Below are 25,953 nucleotides of genomic sequence, written 5' to 3'. Positions count from 1 at the left end.
TCCAAATATTTTTTAAATGTTGTAACTGGACCTGCATCCATCACTTTCCCTGGCCGTTCATTCCACACACCACTCTCTGTGTGAAAATGTTGTCCCTCTGATCATTTTTAAATCTTTGCCCTCTCACCTTAAACTTGTGGCCTCTAGCTTTGGACTCCCCTACCCGAGGGAAAAGACCTTTGCTATTCAGTTTATTAATGCGCCTCATGATTTTATAAACCTCGAAAAGTCACCCCTCAACATCTTACACTGCAGCGGAAAAAGTCCAAGCCTATCCAGCTTCTCATTATAACTCAACCCCTTCAGTCCCGGTAACATCCCTGTGAATCTTTCCTGCATCTTCTTCAATTTCTAAATATCCTTCCTATAGCAGGGCAACCAGAACTGTACACAGTACTCCAAAAAAGGCCTCACCAACATCCCGTACAATCGCAACATGATGCCCCATCTCCTATTCTCAAGATTCCATTACTCTCTGAGATAACCTTCTTCACTGTCTACTATACCACCAGTTCTGGTGTCGTCTGCAAGTGTGCTAATCATGTTTCTGACATTCTCATCAATTTTGTTCACATAAATGATAAACAGCAGTGGACCCACAACAATCCTTGCAACACACCACTGGTAACAGGCCTCTGGTCCACGTAACAACGCTCTACCACCAGAGATAGTAGGAACTGCCAATGCTGGAGAATCTAAGATAACACGGTGTGAAGCTGGATGAACACAGCAGGCCAAGCAGCATCAGAGGAGCAGGAAGGCTGACATTTCGGGTCTAGACCCCTCTTCAGAAATGGGGGAGGGGAGGGGGATTCTAAAATAAATAGGGAGAGAGGAGGAGTCCCCATCGACTGCCATCTCACTGCAACTAGTATGAATCTCTCCATGCCACTTGTGAAAAATGCCAAAGGTGGAGTGAGCTGACCTTGATATTGAGATGGGCCTCGTTGTACTTATCACCTGATTTGACCTCACATCCCACCACAGGCCATGGCACTCCAAACTTAGAAGGTTCTGCCCATAGTTTGTTACATGCTAGCTGGCTCGCTGTAGGCAGATAGAAGATGGATAAAGGAGAAGATAGGTGAAGAGGAGACAGGCAGGTCAAAGAGGCGGGGATGGAGCCAGTAAAGGTGAGTGTAGGTGGGGAGGTAGGGAGGGGATAGGTCAGTCCGGGGAGGATGGACAGGTCAAGGGGGTGGGATGATGCTCGTAGGTAGGAGATGGGGTGGGGCTTGAGGTGGGAGGAGGGAATCGGTGGGAGGAAGGACAGGTTAGGGAGGCGGGGATGAGCTGGACTGGTTTTGGGATGCAGTGGGGGGGAGGGGAGATTTTGAAGCTTGTAAAGTCCACATTGATACCATTGGGCTGCAGGGTTTCCAAGCAAAATATGAGATGGTGTCCCTGCAACCTTCGGGTGGCATCGTTGTGGCACTGCAGGAGGCCCAGGGTGGACGTCATCTGCGGAATGGGAGGGGGAGTTGAAATGGTTCGCGACTGGGAGGTGCAGTTGTTTATTGCGAACCAAGCGTAGGTGTTCTGCAAAGCGGTCCCCAAGTCTCCGCTTGGTTTCCCCGATGTAGAGGAGACCACAACGGGTACAGCGGATGCAGTATACCACATTACCCACTCCATCTCCTACCCACGAACTCATCCCGCCCCCTTGACCCGTCCGTCCTCCCTGGACTGACCCTCCCTAACTCCCCACCTACTGCCACCAATCCGACTTCTTTGACCTGTCTGTCTCTCCTCCACCTATCTTCTCCTCTATCCATCTTCTATCTGCCTCCCCCTCTCTCCCTATTTATTTCAGAACCCCCTTCCCCTCCGCCATTTCTGAAGAAGGGTCTACACCCGAAACGTCAGCTTTCCTGCCCCTCTGATGCTGCTTGGCCTGCTGTATTCATCCAGCTCTGCACCTTGTTACCTCTACCACCAAAGTCTGCTTCCTACCATCAAGCCAATTTTGTATCCAATTGGCTAGCTCTTCCTGAATACCATTTGATCTAACTTTACAAGTCAATGCACTTCCTCACTTTGAGCATATCTGAATGCGTATAGCACCTTTGCCTTTGAAATGGCCTTTTCACACACTGTCCTATCAGCCAGAGATCAGGCAATATTACTTTTTCTGATGAAAGGTCTAGGCCCAAAACGTCAGCTTTTGTGCTCCTAAGATGCTGCTTGGCCTGTTGTGCTCATTCAGCTCTACACCTTGTTATCCAGGCTGTATTACCATTGTCTTTCGCAGAGAGGCAAAGGAAAGAAGTTACTGCAGGTCTTTATCAAATCAAGTTCTTCCTGGCACAGTAAGTCAAGGCCACCTCCAATACCAGTCCAGGCCCTGCCTTGGGGCAATCAGAGTCAGGACCCTCAGTTCATGATAAGTTACTCTTTCTCCTTACAGGTGACTGTTTTCTTCATGGGATGAAACAGAGCCAGGGATTATGGGAAATGAAAGTAGATGGTGCTGCTGGTGGGGAGATGTCCTGGGTGAGTGCAGGCATCGTAGAGGGCAGGCAGGGTAAGTGATGTGGGTGACTGGGTTGGGTGGCAGTGAGTAAGAGAAGATGTGACAGACAACAGTAGCACATGAGCCTTAGTGGGAGATGGATGCAGTGACAGAGATAGAGTGTGAGGTATCAGAGAGAAGATAGTGGCACTGTCAGAGTGGAGAAGGTCATTGACCTTCTTACAGTGCTGGGCACTCCTTCAAATGGCTGAGACTGCTTTAACTCTAGAGCCAACATCAGACTAGGCTAGCACAGTCTGGTGTTATGGCCTCCACTGTTCTTAGGGCAAAAGAAAGTGCTGACTGTGCACTACTCCATGTAGCAGGGCTGCCAGGTCTCTGCCTGCGCTGCAGGGCACCGTTTTCTCCCTGGCTGAAATGCCAGCAACTGTGCAGGGGCAGCTCTGAACTGCCAGTGCTTATCCAAGTGCGCAGGGCTGGCATGAGAGCAAAGGATGCTGGTGAATTCTGTGAAATAACCTGAGTGGTGAGTCCTGTGTCTTCTTAGCTATGAAAGTTAGACCTAGAGTGTTTTCCATTTGCTTCACTAGAATAAATTTGACTGAAAAGGATGTCGGCAGCAAACTTCAGCATGACTAGTACCTCCTACAGCGCAGTGAGCTAACATGGCCTTACAGCAATGTGCCCCTGGCACAGAAAGACTTCGCCCGTCATTCTCATTCTGCTTCAATTGTGTTGGGATAGCATTCTAACATCTGTATCACATTCTGGGCTGAATGCCATCCTGTAGGAGACCTACAATTAGCTGATTGACCAGACAGTTGGAAAACCCAGTGATAATGGGAACTGCAGATGCTGGAGAATCCAAGATAATAAAATGTGAGGCTGGATGAACACAGCAGGCCAAGCAGCATCTCAGGAGCACAAAAGCTGACGTTTCGGGCCTAGACCCTTCATCAGAGAAGGGGATGGGGTGAGTGTTCTGGAATAAATAGGGAGAGAGGGGGAGGCGGACCGAAGATGGAGAGAAAAGAAGATAGGTGGGGAGGAGAGTATAGGTGGGGAGGTAGGGAGGGGATAGGTCAGTCTAGGGAAGACGGACAGGTCAAGGAGGTGGGATGAGGTTAGTAGGTAGGAGATGGTTGTTCCAGTCATAGATCCTTTTACTATTTTAATAGAAGGCCAATAGCCACTGAGAGAGAGAAAGAAGGGGAGAGAGAGAGAGAGAGACAGAAAGAGGGGGAACAGTCAAAGTACGTCCAGTGAATCATTCATCTGTTGTATCTGGCATTGCAGCCAAAAATGACCGAGACATCAATAAGCACAATGTTATTTTTCAGAGTCTACAAGAATCTGGGGTGCCCCATAAGTTCCATTTGCCTTGATTGCATTCTTCTCTGGTTTTTACATTTTAAACCCACTGATGCCCTATGGTATATATTCATGCAGATGCAGTGCAGTAATCTCCAGCATATTGTGCCCTACATCTCAGGCTGACAAGGAGGACTCTCAGCCTGTTCCTGTGAACCAAAGTCACTGGAGCAATAACTGCTACTTGTTAATATTAACAACATACAACATTTTCTGAACGGTCTAGGCCCGAAACGTCAGCCCTCCTGCTCCTCTGATGCTGCTTGGTCTGCTGTGTTCATCCAGCTCTACACCTATAACTGACCTAGTGCATTTGTTTGACGAACATGGATTAAACAGCACAAGGAGGGCCACATGTTAAAATGACTGCCTTTTAAACTGTATAAGCTCAGATTTGTTTTGCGGCTGTGAAATAGCCTTTGCTGCTGTGTACTTGGGGTTGTGGGTCCATGCTGGTAATATGAAACTAGCTCATGGTACATCCCGATGGTCTTCCATTGCTCCAATTTTTACCTGGAGAACATTGCTGAGATTTTAACTCGCAAGTAATGGCGAGACGAGGGAAAGAGACTCCAAAAAGAGTTTGAATTGTTGCAAGGAGAAGAGCAGACGTAGTGAAATATCGGCTGCCAGTTCAATCTCATTACACACCAATCTTGCCATCCCCCTAGATTTGAGGAGGTGGAAACTCTTAAAAACGTATTTCTCTATTTTATAGGGTATTTTACAGAACACTTTGGGCTGAATCTTCCTAACCCTGCCTCCAAGGGCCACCAAAATGCCAATGGAGGGGTTGGGAGGAGAGGCTGAAATCTTCCTACCATCTGTGGTAGCAGTGGGCACCTCAGCAGCATGGCAGCCCACCAGGTAGCTTCTTTTTTTAAATTCTTTAACAGGATGTGGGCATCACTGGCTGGACCAGCATTTATTGCCCAGGGGACAGTTAGTAACCAACCACATTGCTGTGGGTCTGTAGTCACACAAGGCAGATTTCCTTCCCTGAAGGACATTAGTGAACCAGATGGGCCTTCCTTGACAATTTACTCATCATCACTCTTAAACTCTTATGGAGTTTAAACTGCACCGTCAGGTAATGAAGGATTTGAACCTGTGTCCCCGGAACACTACCTGGGCCACTGGACAAGTGATAATACCAGGAGGCCATCACCTCCCCACTAAGCTCCAACGCAGTTTGCCCTTGTTGAGGAGGTTCCCATCACTGGGTGAGAAGGAAGATGGTCAAGTAAACCCTGATGACATCCCCTTTCCCCGACGTGTGCTCTGCTGCACACAGAGCAGTCAGCCCAGTGGGAATGGTGTAGCAGTGCCTTCATCCTGGGATTGCCACCTCGTTGATAACTGGGCATGTCCCAATTGGCAGCTCTTGGGCAAAGCCAACACCTTTGAGTGGATGGTTGTTGGCCACCCTGGCACAACCCTGTCCTTGAATCCCACTGACCACAAGAGACGTGTCAGCAACCATTTTCAATCCTGACACGGGGCATGACCATCAGTGAAAAGATTTAGCCCGATGATAGGCTGAGATACACAGGACGGGAGGCGGTCCTTGAAGAATGCTGACCCTATCGAAGACCAGTTGAGCAGAAATCCTAAATCTCAGCTGTAAACTCTAAGTAAGACACAACAGGATTTATCCTTGTTACTTGAGCAATTGTGTGACATACTTTGCAATGACGCAAAGCTAAAGACAAAGCAGCCCGTTTGGTTGGCAACACATCCACAAGCATCCACTCCTTCCAGCACTGACGCTCAATAGCAGCAGGGTGTACTTTCTACAGGACGGCCTGCAGAAAAATTCACCAAAGGTCCTTAGGCAGCACCTTCCAAACCATTAACAACCACCATCTAGAACAACAAAGACAACAGATAGATGCGAACACCACCACCTATAAGTTCCCCTCCAAGGTACTCACCATCCTGACTTGGAAATATATCATTGTTCCTTCACTGTCGCTGGGTTAAAATCCTGGATTTCCCTCCCTAATGGTATTATGGCTCTAACTACAGCTAATGGACTGCAGCAGTTCAGGAAGGCAGCTCACCACCACCTTCTCAAGGGGCAAATAGGGATGGGCCCAGTCAGTGTCACTTATATGTCCCATGAACTGATAAAAAAAAATCTGTTTACGTTGGTGTAACTTAAGTGCTATAACTAATAAATGAACTTCGAGCATTTTAATTTCTTCAGTGTAAGCAGCCCAGTCTTGCATATATTCAGACTGATTCCTGGATACCTTAAATCCACAGACTGGAACTAGAATTGAACTGCTCTCACGAAAATGAGACTGAAATACAGATGACATTCATCAGCTGTGCAATGCATGATGGAAGTATTTGTTCAGATTAGAGCACAGGATATACCCTCCAGATTAAAACAAAATTCAACTTACTTCTCTCATGCCAGTTCTCAAAATTTTTAATCCTGTTTCTTTTTCAAGTTTCTCCTTGTTGATCTCTGCAAAAGTAAAGAGCACAAATTTAAACTCGGTGTACGGGCGGAACACACCTCCACCATTATTCCAGGAAACATGCACAGCATCAGATTGGGTACATCAGACTGTCAGATTTTCAGAATGGGATCTTACAGAATGTCTACATTAAGGGAACCATGCAATTATACAGAAAAATAATTTGAGATTTGTTGGCGCTCTACAAAGTTGTAAATATGTATTATTTCTTAAAATTCGACTTGAAAACAAATCAATTACCATGAACTTAAAAGTTGCCAATGTATGTTTTATATTGAGCAAACATCACTGAAGTTTTCATTGAATCCCTACGGTATGGAAGCAGGCCATTCAGCCCATTGAGTCCATGCTGAACCTTGGAAGAGCATTCAACCCAGACCCACTACATCGCTGTATTGCTGCATTTCTCATGGCTAGCCCACCTAGAATGCGCATCCCTGGACACTATGAGCAGTTTGGCATGGCCAGTCCATCTAACCCGCATACCTCTGGACTGTGGGAGGAAATTGGAGCAACTCAATACAAACAGACACCCGAGGGTGAAATCGAACTGGGATTTCTGGTATTGTGAGGGGACAGTACTAACTACTGACCTGCTGTACTTCCCTGCTCACCACTTGTTTTCTGTATTTATTGCGGCGCATATTTTTAAGAGCCCAAACCAAAAGATGAAGCAACTTGGCTCAACGTACATATATTCTCACACAGAACTGCTATCACATTCAGCTTAGTAGATCACTAACATGTCACAAGTGAGATAATATGTTGGAAGAATATTTGGCTCTCAGTCAATTGTGGAATCATGAGGCAGATTTCCACGCTAAAGTCACACAAGGATATCTTGGATGGCCACATCCCTGGCCAGAGGTGGGACTTCTATTACTCACTTGGGCAGATATCCTACCTCAGAAGCTCCCAATCGATCTGGATGGCCTGCAGCTCTATATTAGCGGCAGTGCCAGTGACAGTGTTGGCTCGGGCTGAGACTGCAAACAGCCTCGCTCAGTCTAGGTCCCCAAGTCCAGGACCAGCTAAGTGAATGGCAGGGCTCACGGCAGGTAGATGAGATGATGTCTGAGATGTGAAAGGCAAAGCCAGAGTGATAGGGAGAATCCCCAGGGCAGAATAACCTGGGAGGGGGTTGGAAGTGTGTTCAATATAGAAGGAAAGCCCTTGAATGAGGCACCTAGCACCTCTGACACCTCAGACGGGGCGGGAGGTGGCCCTTAAAAGATAAATAATTCTCTTTTCGGCTTCAGCCACTCACCATCCTGACTTGGAATTGTATCACCAGTTGTGTTGCTGGTTCAAAATCCAGGAACACCCATACCACCATTGGCCATTCGCCACCACACCCTCCCCCAACAGCACTGTGGGTCGACCTACACCAAATGGTAACAGTGGCTCAAGAACCTCATTTCCACCTTCTCAAAGGCAATATGGGGATGGACAATACAGGTCGGCCCACATAGAGGGGCTCACATTCCTAAATGCAAAAAATAATGGCAACTGAAGAACAGGCCAGGGCTACTGAGCGACCATATAAGGACAGATGAATGCTAAGCAATCTTTTAACACCACTGACACTAAAAGTGTAGCAACTTTAATACTTTGTGAGGTGGCTACAGAAACATTTTTAAAAAAGGCAACCTTTGTGCATGTCCAAAAATACCCTGAAATTCTACCAGTTTTTAAACATTCTGCCTGAGGTTTTATAAAAGTAGTAGTCATTCATTTGGGGAAAGAGAGATTTAAATCATTACTTTGTATCGCTTAATAACTTCTTTCTGTGTGTATAAAACTGCACTCACAAATCACAGAATGTAAGTAAAACAGGCTTTTTCCTAAACTCTATATAGTCGTGGTTTGTAATTAAAATCAAGAATATTATCTGAAATATATATTAAAACTGGCCTGTTAATTAATAACACAACGCTTTCAAAACAGGCAATGAGGTAGGCAAGAAACAGAAATATGAAGAACAGAAAATGGAAACAGTGTGTTACTAAACCTTTAACCAAATTATTGTCTGTGAATCTTTCTTGACTGCTCCCACGTGCAAAAAAAATGTCTTTTTTTAAAAAATCCCCAGATGAAGGATATGCAAATAGGCTGGAAGAGCTGAACCCTATAATGTTCTCAAAATTCTGCAAAGGCCTATTTAATTAGTATTTTAATTTATCAAAATTATTCTTTGCACTTGACAATTTATGCAGTATTCTATGTAATTAACCATGCAGCTTCTGAGGAATAATCTTGCCAACGCTGCTAATAGCAGTTATTCTACCCTGAAAGGAACTGTGTATGTCTCAACTCTGATCTAAATTACAATAAGGAGAAATTAATGGCTTTTTTTTCTTTATCAAAGCGCATGCTGGGAGTTCCGCAGATTATACCATTCTACTGTAGAGCAGCCTGGTAATTAGCCAAGAAGAGTACGCATTTTCAGTCCTGTGTATATGCCTATTAGCAGCTTGTCAATATTAGTTCCCAGCTTAAAAAAAACATGCTGCTTGTTTCTAAACGCTTGATCTAAATGTGTAGCTTGCAGTATTGTTGATGACAGCTTGGTAAATGCTGGTGTCAAGACCAATTTTAAAACCATTTTTCAAATTATTTTAATTAGATTTTTTTCATTCTCACTTGCATTAATTTAATTTCTGATACTAACGTTTTAGCTTTCAATCTGTTCGCATGAATCTTCTTACAGTACACTGTGTGGCCTAAAGTCATTTAACCAGGGCTTTGATACTAAAGCTTACATGAACCGTGCAGAGTCTGGCACAATTAGAGCTGGGGATGGTGGGACCCACTGTTGCTACTCCCAGGGCAATAATGGCAAATACAGCCACTGCATTTTGTTGCAGCAAATAATATTTTTTTTAATGTATAAAATTACCTCCGAGGCAGTTTTGTTTTTTCCCTCACTGTGCAATATATACCACAAGTTTTAAAACAAATTAATATTTAGACAGACCAAAACTGTTCTCAAGAAACAAAGATACAAACAAAAGCCTAAAGGTGGTCTCTGAGTCAATTACTCATTAAAATGAATTATTACAGATAGTGATACAGATTAATAAGGTCACGTAAGATGCAAACCAAGGACTGGGGTTCATGCCTAACTGAACAACACAGAAGATATGTTAAGGTTGTAAAAATACCCTGGCAATAACACATTGCAAAGTTTTGATCTTCAAATTACAAAGAAGTACACAGAGAGGGTGCAAGAAAGATTTATGAGGACGATGCTGAAACTGAGAGAATATTATTATCCAGAAAGATTTAATCATCTTTCCTCTCGAAAATACAAGGCTGAAAAGATGAATCATGATTTAAATGAGACCAAAAGTATAAGCCATAAATGTAAGATAATCCCCAAAGTATTCAATAGCAAATTCAGGAGAAAAGCCTTTATCTAGATAGTGGTTAGAATGTGGAACTTGTGCAGTGAGTAGCATTAATGCAATTAAACAGAAGCTAGATATACATTAAAGCAAAACAAAGAACTGTAGATGCTGGACACTGAAACAAGCAAAAAACAGAAACTGCTGGATTCATCAACTCTCACAGGATTTGTGAAGAGAAAAGAGTTCACATTTGAACTGAAACGTCAGTAATTTCTGTTTTTGCTTGAGCGAGATATGTGCATGATGGAGAAAGGAACAGAAGGTTAAGTTGACAGGGTGAGATAAAGAAGGGTGTTAAGAGGCTTTGGTGGAGCATAAGCTCAGATGTGGTTCAACTGGGCTTGATATTTCTCTTCTGAACTTTCTAAGTAACGTCATGCAAAGGAGAGGGCTAAAAGAACTGCTTTGAAACCTCACTTGGATTTGAGAAGTTAGTGCAGGCTGAAGAAGCCAAACAATCGACAGAGTCTGATGACTCTCTGCTGAGGATCATGGAGTAAAGAGAACAATCTCTCCATCAATGTCAGCAAAATGAAGAAGCTAGCCATTGGCTTCAGGAAGCAGAGTGGAGGGCAAGCCCCTGTCTGCACCAATGGTGCTGAGACTGTTACAAAGTTTTATAGAAGCACTATAGAAAGCATTCTGTCTGGATGCATCATGGCTTGGTATGATAAATACACTGCACAGGACTTTGAGAAGCTACAGAGAGTTGTGAACACAGCCCAGTCCATCACGCAAACCAGCCTTCCATCCATTGACTCCATTTATATTTCTCACTGCCTTGGGAAAGCAACCAATATTATCAAAGACCCCTCCCAGCCCAGTAATGCTCTCTTCCACTCTATTCCGTTGGGCAGAAAATATCAATGTTTATATTCATGCACGAAGACATTCAAGACAGCTTCTTCCTCGCTGTTATCAGGCTTTTGAATGGTCTCAACTGTTAATGTTGATCTCTCTACACCTTCTTGCCAGCTGTAACACTATATCCTGCGCTCTGTTCTGTTACCCCAATACACTTACATAGTACAATATGCCTGCAAGCCAAATAAGACAATACTTTTCACTGTATCTCAGTATGTGTCAGTAATAACTCAAATCAAATCAAATCAAAAACAGGATGGTAATCACAGGATGACTGGAGAAATATGTGGAAAGGAAGAAGGGGGGATTTTCAACAGGAGGAGAGGGATAATGGCAGTCTCAGAAACATCTCAAAGTCAGCAAAATGCAAAATGCTATTATTTACTCCAAGGGAGACAGAATACAAAAATAGGTAGCTTATGCTTCTGTCAGGGCAGAAATGGCTAGCACGAGGGGTCATAGTTTTAAGCTGGTTGGTGGAAAGTATAGAGGGGATGTCAGAGGCAGGTTCTTTACGCAGAGAGTTGTGAGAGCATGGAATGCGTTGCCAGCAGCAGTTGTGGAAGCAAGGTCATTGGGGTCATTTAAGAGACTGCTGGACATGTATATGGTCACAGAAATTTGAGGGTGCATCCATGAGGATCAATGGTCGGCACAACATTGTGGGCTGAAGGGCCTGTTCTGTGCTGTACTGTTCTATGTTCTATGTTCATACCAAGTGCTGGTCAGTGACCACATCCAGAGTAAATATGGTGTATAATATTGGTCACTTTATTTAAGGAAGGATGTACGTGTTCTGGAAGCAGTTGAGAAAGGGTTTACTGGACTTACACCAAGAATGAGAAGGTTCTATTCTCATTGGAGAGAAAAGGGATAAGAGGGGATTTAATAGAGACATACAAGATGATCAGAGGATTCGATAGGGTGGATAGTAAGAATCTTTTTCCTAGGATGATGACGTCAGCTTGTACGAGGGGGCATAGTTACAAATTGAGGGGTGATAGATATAAGACAGATGTCAGAGGTTTTTCCCTCTTTGTTGGTTCCCTCATCACCTGCCGCAGGCTCAGTGCAGCAGCTATGTCCTTTAGGACCCAACCAGCTCGATCAGTTGTATTGCTGCCAAGGTGGTCTTGGTGGTGGACAATGAAATGCCCCTCTCAGAGTGCATTTTGTGCCTTGCCATCCTCAGTGCTTCCTCTAAGTGTTGTTCAAGATTGAGGAATACTGATTCATCAACTGAGAGAGGTCAGCAGGAGGTTTCCTTGCCCAGGCTTAACCTGAAGCCATGAGACTTCATGGGGTCCAGAGTCAATGTTGAGGGCTCCTAGAGCAATGTCTAGATGGCCTCGTGGTACTATCGCTGGACTATTAAACCACAGACCTGGACAAGGTTCTGGGAACCTGGGTCCAAATCCTGCCTGGCAGATGGTGGAATTTGAATTAAAAGAAAATCTGGAATTACAAGTCTAATGATTACCCCGAGTTGATCATCAGGAAAAACCCATCTGGTTTTCTAATGTCTTTTAGGGAAGGCAACCACCATCCTTACCTGGTCTGGCCTGAATGTGACTCCAGTCCCACAGCAATATGGTTGACTTTGAACTACCCTCTGGGTAATTAGGAATGGGCAATAAATGTTGCCTAGCCAGTGACGCCCTCAACCCGTGAATGATTGAAAATAATCCCTCCCTATTGTAACCCACTGTGCCATCACCTCTGCTGGGTCTGTCCTGCTGGTGAGACAGGATATATTCAGAAATGGTGACGGTGGTATCTGGGGCATTGTCTGTAAGGTATGATTCTGTGAGTGTGACCATGTCAGGCTGTTGCTTAACTAGTCTGTGAGTCAGCTCTCCCAATTTTGGCACTAGTCCCCAGATGTTAGTGAGGAGGACTTTGCAGGGTTAACAGGATTGTTTCTGCCGTTGTCTTCTGGTGCCTCGATCAATGCCAGGTGATTTCTTTGAGACTTTTGTAGCAGTTGGTACAACTGAGTACCTTGCTGGGCCATTTCAGAAGGCAATGAGTTCATTACTTTTTTTCTCCTTTTGACCCCCTGCTCTGCTGTAAAATGACATTCAAGCTGGACCTGAAACTTCTGACAGTTGCCAACAGTAATTTCTAGTTTAAAGTACATTAAGGTGTGATAAGCAGAAAATCTTTGAAATGCCCAACAAATATCCTGCATCCAGAAGTGGAATTGATAGGCAAATGTTATTTTTCTTTCAAGTGCTAACAGCCAATTTGAAACGGTGATTATTTAGAAACACTTCTTGAACTTGAATTTTTTTGATATATTTTAACGGTTGTTTCTTTCAACTCAATTTTGACTTTCTTTCGTGGGACTGCTGTGGGGTTAGCCTTCCATGGGATTATAGGAACACCAGTTAGTTAGTCAGTTCATTGAGTCTAGCACAGATATTCTTCAGCTTGTTGAGCACAAAAATCATTAAGAGCAAAGATAACACAGTGTGGAGCTAGAGGAGCACAGCAGGCCAGGCAGCATCAGAGGAGCAGGAAAGCTAACATTTTGGGTCAGGACGTTTCTTGAGAAATGGGACGTTTTTGAGGAAGGGTTCTGACCCAAGATGTTAGCTTTCCTGCTCCTCTGATGCTGCCTGGCCTCCTGTGTTCCTCCAGCTCCACACTGTGTTATCTCTGACTCCAGCATCAGCAGTTCTTACTATTTCTCATTAAGAGCAAAAGTATCTTTTCATGCAATACAGATGTAACCTGAATTATAAATGGAGTGGAAAGCAAATCTGAAAATATAGATATGTAGGCAAAAACAGGGCCTTAAGAAAATGCAGTCATAAAATACGTGGATAGAATGTATGGTTTGTGATAAGGAGGACTAAATATACAGGAGTAAAATAGTTTTGAAGGCTCAAATCCCCATAAAAAGATACAACTTAAAACCAAAAATGAAGCATTTGTAGGTATTTTTCTAATCAACCTGTCCAGAGATGTTTTTGGTGGGAGTAGGCTTGAACCAGGGGCTCCTTGTCCAGAGGTGGGGACACTATCACTGCATCACAAGCGCTGTAATAAGCATCTTTATTGCACAAGTAAAATAAATCATTTTGAATCTGTTCAATCATCTGAAAAAGTCAATTAGTGCCCTAATATTGCTGAGAGAAAGAAATCAGATGCTCTTTCAGTGTGGCCTTTCTCTGACTCTCATTTGACATAAATGCCACTTACTCCTAACTGGCCTATCAAGTGCCCCAATAAGCTACACATTTGTATCCATGACAACTGGGAATGAGCAGTAAATGCTAGTCTTTCAGGCAACATCCGTATCTTGAAGATGGAGAAAATAAAATAAAATGAAAACCATTTTATTGGGGCATAATTTTAAAGTGAAAGACAGAAGGTTTAGAGCTAATGGGAACTGCAGATGCTGGAGAATCCGAGATAACAAAGTGTGAAGCTGGATGAACACAGCAGGCCAAGCAGCATCTTAGGACCACAAAAGCAGACACAAAAAGCCTAGACCCGTAGAGGTGATTTGAGGATTTTTCACCCAGAGCGTGGCTGGGGAGTGGACAGCCCTACCTACCTGGAGGATAGCTGAGATGGATAACCTCACAGCCTTTAAAAAGTGCTTGGATGAGCATCTGAAATGTCATAACAATCAAGCCTATGGGCATAATGCTGTAAAGTGGGACGAGAATGGATTCAGTGTAGCTTTGACAGTACAATTTGTTGGGCCGAAAGGACTCCTCTATACTGTATGATTCTATCATTAGATATTTACAATTTAAATCTTCTATTATTGAAAGGGTAATTTACCAATGGAAAGGCTGGAATATATATTTATGCAGCCAATATCAATACCAACTTAAAAACTACTTATTAGACCAGAGAAGGTTAAAGGCAATATAATGGTTATCAATGTTTCCCCTAAAAGAGGTTGTGTAGAATTTAGAATGGGAATCATATGCTGTACCAACTCAAATCTTTTTGTTACCAGTCAAGAATACCTATTCCCAAAGTATTGTGGACGATGACAAAAATGTGTGTTTCAGTGGTATTTCTTTTAATTTCTTCCTGTTGCTGAATTTATATATGCGATCTGTTTGAAGGCTGTTGCTCTTTTGTTTGTCATCTTAATGGTTATGTTTTTTAATTTCAAAACAGTCCACACAAAATTGCGCTGACGTGAGAAACCTGCCTGTGTTTTATGTTCAACACCAGCCAGTTCTGGAAAGCTACTTGCTCGAGCAAACAGTTTCATTGCAAATGTCCTAACATCTACCTTGCAGTTGGAATACTCACTGAGGCTGCATCGCATTGAAGACTGAGGATTTCCTCAGTTAAAAAATAATTGCAAATTTTTCAAAGATAAGCAATTTTACGATTGTTTGCTTCTACTACATAGCTGCGACATTAAGGTCACTGGCAATGTTAACTAAAGAAGCATCCTAAAGCTCAATGTAAATAACAACCACTTCAATCAGAGAAGATAACACAGTCAAACATATTCTGAGGGCTGAAGACTATGTAGATGCAAGGATATGCTAATTCCAGACTGAAGCAGCAGACAAAGCAACAAATATTCCTTTCCTTCACCCTTTCAGCCCTACACCCCACCTAAATCCTCAGTAGGGTCTTGTTATAACGGATGCAATTAAAGAGCAGGAGGGAGGATATGCAAAAAACCCCACGTAAGATGCTGTGAACAGCTCAGGTTTGAGATCCGAAAGACTTGAGAGAACCTAATTAGCTGTGTGATTGACTGAGAAAATCCCCAGATGAACAAACTGAACAAATATTTGGGTGAAATGGTCTCGTCTGAACTTGGCAGGCACCGCATTCCAGCTTCAGGTGAAGTAACTGTTTCCATAAATATTAAATGATTCAACAAATAAACAGATCCGGCCAGCTGACAAAATTCATCTCTGGTGACTTTCCTCAAGCACACAATGGTTGTCAAAAGAAATTTGGCAAAAAATTCTGTGGCTTCACTGACAGTCATCCAGAAATTCTGATTAGTGCTTGAAAGCCTGACAGGTGACTTTCAGTTTATTTATCAGCAGCCAATCTGTCATTTGCAATAGAAATCAATCCTAACAAGGCTGTTTACGCTGCACTTCCCATGCTAGGAAGGCAAATACCCAATGGATGCCTGGAACAAAGGACAGATACTGAGTAGGAGGGGAGGTGTGTGAATGGAACAGAGAAAAGCTTTCGACATAAACGAACATTTACGTCAATTCGGTCAGGCATTATACGACGCCTGAGTGTCGGAAGCAAAGCAGAAAGATTTTGACATGAATTTCAATTCTTTTGCAGCTAGGCCCGGGCACCTGATGGGAATGGAGGTGGAGGTGAAACGGATGGACAATGGACCGGCGGGAGGAGGATTGGATGGGGTGCAGGAGGTACAGAACCCGCGCATTCCCCTTGCCCAACGCTCCTGCTCAGTCACGAGCACGGCAGTGGTGGAAGCTTGTAGCCGAGACCCCACAGCCAATTACAAAGACCCCAGCCAATGTCAAGAAGTGGCTGGAGAAGCAATGTAGGAGGAACAAGAGCAAAAGACAAACTCTACTGCAGTAAAATCTTGTGTTATATTTAGTGTTTCAAGATGGTGCCGGAGTATAGTGACACTGCATATAACACATGAGAAAACACTTCTCACTATATTTTTATATACGTGTGACAATAAGTCTGATTGAATCTAATTGGTCATTGCACTACTTGGACCTCTTCCTATCTAATCTAAGGATTGTGAAGATTTCAGAGTCATTATTCATAAAGTTTAGGATAACAGGTAACACCATTAAGAGGTTCATTTGCTCTCTGCTGGTTAACAGCCCCTGGTTCATCAGGATAGAATCTTCTTACGAGTCAGGCCGCTTGAGAATGCAGCCCAAAGTGGATGGCAAACCTCCTCACTACACATTACACAGAACCTCTTCTCCCCAGCACACGGCTAAATGCAGGGACGATTGAAAGATAACTGCCAACCCCTCTGTATTTCCACTCAGATCCTTCAATATCCCTGGATGTATCTCATCTGCTCTCAGTCCCTTATCAACATTAAGTACCGCAAGTTTATCCAAACACCTCCTCCCTATCAATTTCAAAGCCTTCAAGTGACTGACAGGTGATCTCACTGAAACCTACACAATGCTTACAGGGTAGATGCAGGTTAGATGTTTTCCCCTAGTCGTGGAGATTTAAACCAGGGGGTACAATTTAACAGTAAGGAGGTGCCAGTTAGGACAGGGATGAAGAGAATTTTTGTTTTCCTCAAAGGGTTATGAATTTTGACATTCTCTGCCCACAAGGTGATGGAAGCTCAGGTTTTGAGCATTTTTAAGGTAAAGGCTGATAAATTTTTTATTAGCAATGGCAGAAAGAATCAAAAACAGAAATTGTTGGAAAAGCTCTGCAGGTCTGGCAGCATCTGTGGAATGAAATCAGAGTTAATGTATACACACACACACACACACACCTGCTGAGCTTTTCTAGCAACTTCTGTTTTTGTTCCTGATATCATGGGCATTATGGACAAAGACAACACTGGGAAAGGAATTCAACAGTTATTGTCCATGGGAACTGTTGAGATGATACTTATGATTAGGGAAAGCAATGGCACAGTGGTAATGGCCAGGCTAATGTTCTTACATTGGTTCAAATCCCACAATGGCAAATGATGAAATCAATAAAAATCAAGAATAAAAGACTAGTCTAATGATAACCATGTAAAACCCCATCTGGCTCATTAACATCCTTTAGGGAAGAAAATACGCTGACCTTCATGTGGCAACAGCTAACTGCTCTCTGTGCAATACGTGTTGGCCCAGCCATTGAGGAGGCGGTGCTTTTCAGGCTGGAGGCCTGTGACCAGGGATGTGTCACAAGGATTGGTGCTACGTCCACTGCTTTTAATCATTTATATAAATCAATCAGATGTGAACATGGGTGGTATGGTTAGTAAGTTTACAGATGACACTAAAATTGGAGGCGTAGTGGACAGCAAAGAAGGTTACCTCAGAGTATGCTGGGACTGTGATCAGATGGGCCAATGGGCCAACGAGAGGCAGATGGAGTTTAATTTACATAAATGTGAGGGGCTGCATTTTGGAAAGGCAAATCAGGATGGGACTTATTCACTTAATGATAAGGTTCTGGGGAGTGTTACTGAAAAAAAGAGACCTTGGAGAGCAGGTTCACAGTTGCTTAGAAGTAGAATCGCAGGTAGAGCGAATAGTGAAGAAGGCATTGGGTATGCTTGCCTTTATTGGTCAGTACATTGAGTTGGGAGGTCATGTTGCAATTATATAGGTCATTGGTGAGGCTACTATTGGAATACTGTGCGCAATTTTGGTCACCCTGCTTTGGGAAGAATGTTGTGAAATCCGAAAGGGCTCAGAAAAGACTCAAAAGGATGTTGCCAGGTTTGGAGGCTTTGAGCCGTAGGGAGAGGCTGAATAGGCTGGGGCTATTTTCCCTGGAGAATCAGAGGCTGAGGAGTGGGCATATAGAGGTTGATATAATCACGAGGGGCATGGTTAGGGTGACTAGCCAAGGTCTTTTCCCCAGGGTAGGGAGTCCAAAACTGGTGGGCATAGGTTTAAGGTGAGAGTGCAAAGATCTAAAAGGGACCTGAAGAGCAACTTGTTTCACACACAGGGTGATGTGTACATGGAATAAGCTGCCACAGGAAGTGGTGGAGGCTGGTACAATTACAACATTTAAAAGGATCTGGATGGGTCTATGAATAGGAAGGGTTTAGAGGGATACGGGGCACATGTTGGCAAATGGGACTAGATTTATCTAAGATATCTGGTTGACATGGTCGAGTTGGGCTAAAGGGTCTGTTTCTGGGCTGTACATCTCTATGACTCTATAATTGCTGAAGCAAAGGTAAACTGGTTTTAAAGTGGTTTATCACAGAGCACAAACAGATACTTCTTGGCTGGTGGAGAGTGCTAGACTGTCCCTATCTTGTTCATGGTCCCAAGCTGCTTGGTTACCAATCACATGGCTGTTGTTGGCTTGAGGCCTTTGACATTGATAACTAGTCACTAGTCCATAAACCCACCAGCTTCTTGTTGCTAAGCAAAGCTCCACCTGTACACAAACGTTAGCTTTAGCTTATCTACACTTCAATGACTGGTATATAAGCAGCTGTGTAAACAATGTTTAAAATGAGTGTCAGGTAATATGTTTTCAAACATGCAGCAATCCCCCAGCCATCCTTTGTTTTTAAAGCAGTACTTATTTTTACATTTTGGCTCACAATGAAAACTACAAAAGGAAAGTCTCGATCTTTACAGATCGCCTGCCCCTGTTCCTGTACTCCTATGTCACTCTTCGACTTTTTCTCCTCTCCTCATGCTGTTTTAATTGGTATCCACCCTCTGTCTCATGATGTTTATATGGTCCTTGCCCTCTCTCTCTCATGCTGTTTTATCTAGTTCGCACTCTTGCTCCCTCTTGGACTCTTTCACCAAGTGTCCGCGCTCTCCCTCGCACTCTTTTATCTGGTGCCTGCACTCTCTCGGGGATTGCTGAAATTCTCCCCATCCAGTGGGAAGCACAGAGTGATCAACACAATGAGTGCATTGTTAATACTGAGAATTAGGAGCTGGCTGAAAGTGGGAATTCATTGTAGAAGGAAAAGGACATACTACTTTTTTCTCCTTAATTTTGATCCCCAGTAGCTCACTGGTGATTTCATTGAATTTAAGTTTTATTTTTGCTCATTTAATTAGTAGTCCAATAAATAGAAGCATGTCAGAGCACCTCAGACCAGCAGAATTCATATTATCTTCTATTTTAGAACTCGCTGCATTTCACATATCTTGTGCAAACACGTATGCAGTAAATGTCATCAGGCAGAAGAGCTCAGGCTCCAGATTTGGGTATGTGGGGAGCAGCTGGTACCTCTGTGGTCTATCTGTAAAGCTAAGAGCAACATGGGTAGCACGTTTCTGGAAGCGGCCATTCTAGCAGTCGAGGAGGAACTTTAGTTCAGGAGCCCCCAGGTGCACTTTCTAACCTGCACTCTCTACCCAGCAATTAGCTCTGAATACTGGTTAGGATGATTATCCCTCTGTGAATTATAGCAAGTGCCAAGCCCACTTCACCACAGCCAGGCTAGCTGTACAAAATGTGACAAATAATGTTGCTGAGCTGCAGGCACAAATGGGCACAAGGAAATCTGATGCTGACACAGTAACGCAGGAAAGTTGTTCCCGATGTGGCCTCCTCTACATCGGGGAAACCAAGCAGAGGCTTGGAGGCTGCTTTGTGGAGCACCTACGCTCAGCTCGTGACAAATGACAACACCTTCCAGTCGCAAACCATTTTAACTCCCCTTCCCACTCCTTGGAAGACATGTCCATCCTGCGCCTCCTCCAGCGCCACAACAATACCACCCAAAGACTGGAGGAACAACACCTCATACTCCGCTTGGGAAACCTGAAGCCCAATGGTCTCAATGTGGACGTTACAAGCTTCAAAATCTCCCCAGCCCCGACCTCATCCCAAGACCAGCTCAGCGCGTCTCCACCTCCTTGACCTGTCCAACTCCCGCCTATCCACTCCTCCCACCTCACTGACCAAACCCCACTTCCACTTCCTACCTACTAGCCTCATCCCCACCTCCTTGATCTGTCCATTTTCCCTCCCACCTACTTGTACCTCCCTCCTAACTGATCAACCCCCATCCCAACTCCCTACCTACACACTGCTTTACTGGCTCCATCTCCAACTCCTTGACCTGTCCATCTTCCCTCTATCTATCTGCTCCTCTATCCACCTTCCATCATTGCCTCTTCCTTTCTCTATTTATTTCAGAATCCCTTTCCCCTCCCCCATTTCTGAAGAAAGGTCCAGATGTGAAACATCAGCTTTCCTGCTCCTACGATGCTGCCTGGCCTGCTGTGTTCATCCAGCTCTACACCTCGTTATCCCAGGTAGTAAATATTCCTGGCTACTTGAGGCCGGAACTTTATCCGTGTGGGGAGGCCTGGTTCGGTGTGTGATGGCCACACAACTATTTTACAAGGAAATCCAACTGCATTTCTCTCCTTCCTGGCTTGTTGGAAAATTGTTGTCATGTTTATTGGTATCATTTTTTACAGATGACTTTGTTACAAAGAGCCCATCTATACTGTCTCCTCACCCTCCTGCTCCATAACTACTTGCTATTCAGCGGGCTGTACGGGCTGTCCATTTGTGATAGTAAAGTTGCGCAGCATACTTCAGATTGTGCTGAATCTTGACACCCATTCTACTGGATGCCGTCAGGACCCAACACAGCAGAAGTATTGTTTCGGCAAGAGAACAGTCACATAAGTTTTGTGCCAGCATTGGCTTTCATTGTACGTATACTGCGCATGTAGAATGCTCACCGGAAACATGCCCGATGTCGTCAACAGATATCCCAGCAGCCTCCCATTGATATGACACAGTGGCTTGATTGTAGCTAGCATAGCAGAATCAATGCATCGCCATTCCTGGCCCATTTTAGACAGAGAATTTCTTCTCTCGGGGTGAGTCTGTGTAGTTCTTTACTGCACAGGATTGTCAAAGCTGGATCGTCAAGTATATTCAAGGCTGAGCCAGATGATTTTTCTTACCAGTCAAGGAAGTAAAGATTATGGAGGAAAAGCAGGAAAGTGGAGTTGAGGATTATCAGATCAACTGTGCTCTCATTGAATGGCGGAGCAGACTCAAAGAGGCTGAATGGCCTAATTCTGCTCTTAGATCTTATATTCTTACATGATTCACAGGTTCTGGTCACGCAGCAGCTAGATGTTAATGTTGATGGGCTGGTTAACCATGGGCCCAAGCTAATGCACATGACTCCAGACACACAGCAATGTGGGTGTCTTTTCAAAGCCATCTGAAATACCCCAGCACAGCACTCAGAAAAATTGATGGCCAAGTCAATGATGCCCATGTCCTATAAATATAAAGAGAAATGGAATCCATTTTGGTTTTGATGTACAGCTGAGTTTAAACCAGGTGTCCATACAGCACTAGTTAGTGATGCAGTGTAAAGTATACTAGAGTGTATGATCTGTGCATTTAGCTACATTGCTGCCCTATCCATTAGTGAGGTAAAGATATTGACTCAGTTTGATAATTGCTACCTGCAGTTTCGCATGTTCTGTTGTAACATGATGTGTTACAGCGCAGTATGTAATTGGAAAAATGGCACTGAATGTATATTTCGGAACAGTGGGGGAATTGAACCTTAACAAAGAGCTACAATTACAACTGAAGATTTCACATTTGACTGAAAGTGGAAAAAAAATGAGGAAAGCAAATGCTTTCTTCACCATTATGGGTCATCTGATGTTTTTATGAAAGTTACCTGAGATACCAGCATTCAATGGAGTAATTTTTTTGTTTCTTCTTTCATGGGGGATGAGTACGGGTTCAGCAATATTTGGTGTTAATCACCAACTGGTTGGGGGCTGGACTCACAAATAGGCCAGACCGGGTAAAGTTGGCAAATAAAACAGCCAGTAGCTGCTGCAGTGATGGGATCTGAACCCACGTCACCAAAGCATTTACTTGGCTCGCTCAGGTTATAGCCCTTGTGACATTATCACCTGAAATTAAGGGGACTCAGCACTTAGTTTAGAGCATCACTATGTGTGAGATTGTAACAACAGCTGCATTCTATCAGGGGGAGTTGTTGCCAAGAGAGACTATTGCAATTATTGTTCAGGAATTAAAGAAACTCTCTCATCACAGTGGGCAGGGCACAAACACAGAATTCAGTCTTAGAGACACATTTACTGGAAGCCTTGAGAACAACACAATCCATCCCAAGATTCTCCACAAAGGCAGTAAGGTGACATGCAAGATAAGGCCTCAGGCACAGAAACAGTGTAAGAGTCTGCTGCAAATTGCAAAGGAATTATTTCAACGAGCCAGCATAGGAGATTGATGGGATGGAACATTTGAGGGGTTCCAATGTAATGGCTCAGTGGTTAGCACTGCTGCCACACAGCACCAGAGAGCTAGGTTCAATTCCACCCTTGGGTGACTGCCTGTGTGGAGTTTGCGCATTCTCCCTGTGTCTGTGTAGGTTTGGTCCAGTTTCCTCCCACAGTCCAAAGATGTGCATGCTAGCTGGATTGGTCATGTTGAATTGCAGGGATGTATGGGTTATAAGGGGATGTGTCTGGGTAGGATGCCCTGAGGGTCAGTGTGGACTTGCTGGGCTGAAGGGCCTGTTTCTGCACTGTAGGGATTCTATTCTTTAAACTCTATAAATCCCACAGTGACCACAGGTGTAATTTTAAATTCATGAAACCTAGAATTCACAACTTTTCTCAGTAAAAGGTGACCACAGATTTATCACTGATTGTTGTTAAAACCCATCTAATGTCATTCAGAGAGTTGTCCTTACTGATCTGCACGTGACTTCAGAGCCACAGTAACATGGCTGACACTTATACGTCCTCTGAAATGGCCCAGCAAGTTGCTCCATTCACAAGGTTAACTGAGGATGGGCAACTAATTCTGAGCTGATTAGTGCCCGCATTCCATGGAAAAAAATCTACTTTTTTTTTTGAAAATGAGTAGGAATAGGCTTAAGGCTACAAAAGTCAAGTTCAAAGTCTCAGGGTCCAAATTCAGACACTACCCTTTCCACAATAGGCCAAGCAGCATCAGAGGAGAAGGAAAGCTTAACGTTTCGGGTCGGGACCCTTCACACCGTGTTATCTCAGATTCTCCAGCATCAGCTGTTCCTACTATCTCTCCACTACCCTTTCCACGACTGTTAAAACAAAATCTCATTAAAGTGCTCTCATTTCCAGTCTAAGTGGGAAAGTCGGTCCCATGCATTACTACTTTAAGAGTAGAGAAAACAAATAGTCCGGGTCTTGAGAACATTCCAGGGTGCAGCCAAGCACTAGACTGAAGGGAGTGGTAAGTCAAAAGCTGATGAAGGGTCTAGGCCTGAAACGTCAGCTTTTGTGCTCCTGAGATGCTGCTGGGCCTGCTGTGTTCATCCAGCCTCACATTTTATTATCTTGGATTCTCCACCATCTGCAGTTCCCATTATCAGCTGTTTTAGGTGTTTTTTTTCCCTTTCTCTCTCCCCTTTCTTTCACTTCCTGTCTCGTGTTCAGTGTACTTTAGGAGAGTAAGGAACAACGTCATAGAAGCTCATAGCATTCTAACACGACTAGACAGGTTAGATGAAGGAAGGATGTTCCCACTGACTAGGGAGCCCAGAACCAGGGATCACAGGCTAAAGATATGAGGTAGGCTGTTTAGAAGTGGGATGGAGAGAAATGTCTTCACTCAGAGTGTGGTGAGCCTGTGGAAGTCTCTGCTAGAGAAAATGATTTCAAGGAAGAGTTAGACGTTGTTCTCAGGTCTAAAGGGATGAAAGGATATGAGGTGAAAGCGAACAGAGCACTGAATTGGATGAGTGGCCACGATTCTATTGAATGGCTCGTAAGATTGAATGACCTACTCCTGCTCCTATTTTTATGTTCCCATGTCCACATGTCTTTTAAACTATACACATTTAGAAATGCTGGCCAATAACTTTAAAAAGCTGTCTATTCAAGAAAAAGAGTATGAGACCAAGACTTACAAGAATGTGTACTTAAGCAGTATGCACTTTAAACCATACCTTAAAATAGAGACAACATGTTTACAATAGCATAAAACATGAGGATGGGTTGGGGGGGAGAAATGAAAGAGCGTATATCCATGAAATTCTGAAGGGAGAAAATGAAATGTTGAAAGTACAAAACTAATGGTAGATTTTTAGCTAAAAGGGTGGAACTACTCCAAGAAATGCTGTTATGAAAGGAATTCAATTTGCCTGTCACACACAAGAGGTGTGATGACACTTTAATAATGAGGTAGACAGATTCTGGATGGGAAACAATGGGGGAAAGGATGAGCAGTGATGAAATTAGCCAGAACAGTTCATTGTCATCACAATCAAACCTCTCCTCAAGCTGTAAGGGGATGCCCATGCTAGAACCCTACTCAGTATGCATGCATCTACTGAAGCAGCCACAGTATCTCGGTGCCATTTCATGCCTCTGGGGTTTCCAAAGCACCCACATTAATTGCACTAAGGAGCCCAATCTCACAGTCATAATGGGTCAAATAGAAACAGCAGTTAAAGGGCTCTAGAACAAAGGGTCACTTTTAAAACAGAAAGGGCCACCTATTTCACAAAGAACAATAAAAGGATCATGAATCTTTGGAACTCTTCCTCAAAAGGCAATGGAAGCAGAATTTTAAGCCAGATGTAAATAGATTCTTGATAAGCGAGGGATTGAAAGTTTAGTGTAGCAAGGTAGGAATGTGGAGGAATCAGATCAACCATGATCTGTTTGAAAGAGCAGCAGGCTCAAGAGGCTGAGTGGCCTACTCTTGCTCCTAAATCATATGTTCATTACAAAAATATTATCTCCAACACTTCACAGTGAGACGATAATTGCATTGTCTCCATTTTCGTCAAAACGTCACAAAATTTTAGATACTCTAATTTACTGATTTTCCATTAGGAATTACATTTCCTTCTACTCTACTCCTAGATTTCCACTTTGATGCTGGTGAAATTGTCCTTCAATCACACCCGCTCACTTGTCAAGTAAGTTAAGGACTCTTCTGCTGGTGATTGTCCATTTAAATAAATGCTGAACAACACATTTATAATTAGATCTCGAAATGTTACGCTTTTGAGTTAGTGGAATACAAAACTGTGAACCTGTCAGGAATTCCTAAGTAGTCAGTTTAAGCAGCTTTAATTTCCAGTATTGATTAGGGGATTGTTACAACTGTGACATGTATGACATGAAGAAGAGACCTATCGTTATTAGATGGCGGCAAATTGGAGGCACAGAATGCTCGGGATAAAAACAGAATAATGAAGCTGAAATTATTTCACGCAAGCCAGGCAGATTTGGTGGGGCCAAATTTCCTAAAGGCGTTGGAATCACAAAACACTAAAATTCTGACACTTAATACCATCATCTACAAAATCTATCAATTTATTTATTTACAAAGTATCAACCTGCAAGGTTGACTTGCAAAGTTAAAACAGTGAACAGTAGATTAAGATGCAAAGTGATCGCTCTCAGTGGAAACTATTCTAAAGATTATTTGCAAGCATCAGAATCACTTCCTGAACTAAATCTCTCAAGAATCTGCAGTGGGCACTCTGGCTGACTTTCTGGGAGATGGCCTCCTAAGACGGTCCATCTCTATGGATCATCATCCATTTAAGGATCCCGTCCGTGTAGAGGGTTCGCAGCTACAGACAGCAGCTGTCCCACTGTGAGAAGTAGGCGCTGTTGAGGAGTCAATAAAGTGTCAAAACTAAGAC

The 25,953-nt window shown here is 43.6% G+C and overlaps 1 protein-coding gene across 5 annotated transcripts in view; it reads right to left on the bottom strand.

The window, feature by feature from the left end:
* ptprn2 (protein tyrosine phosphatase receptor type N2) overlaps positions 1–25,953 on the bottom strand; it is a 949,211-nt gene that overhangs the window by 319,165 nt on the left and 604,093 nt on the right. For all 5 annotated transcript variants that reach the window (XM_048556814.2, XM_059639614.1, XM_048556833.2 and 2 more), the window contains one exon: positions 6,256–6,320. In XM_048556814.2, the coding sequence (XP_048412771.1) occupies positions 6,256–6,320 (65 nt within the window). The remainder of the gene's footprint in view (positions 1–6,255; positions 6,321–25,953) is intronic.

Source organism: Stegostoma tigrinum, chromosome 2, assembly GCF_030684315.1.
Source record: "Stegostoma tigrinum isolate sSteTig4 chromosome 2, sSteTig4.hap1, whole genome shotgun sequence".
Classification (NCBI taxonomy): Eukaryota; Metazoa; Chordata; class Chondrichthyes; order Orectolobiformes; family Stegostomatidae; genus Stegostoma; species Stegostoma tigrinum.
The sequence above is the reverse complement of the archived record's forward strand: the minus strand, read 5'-3'. Positions and strand labels throughout refer to the sequence as shown.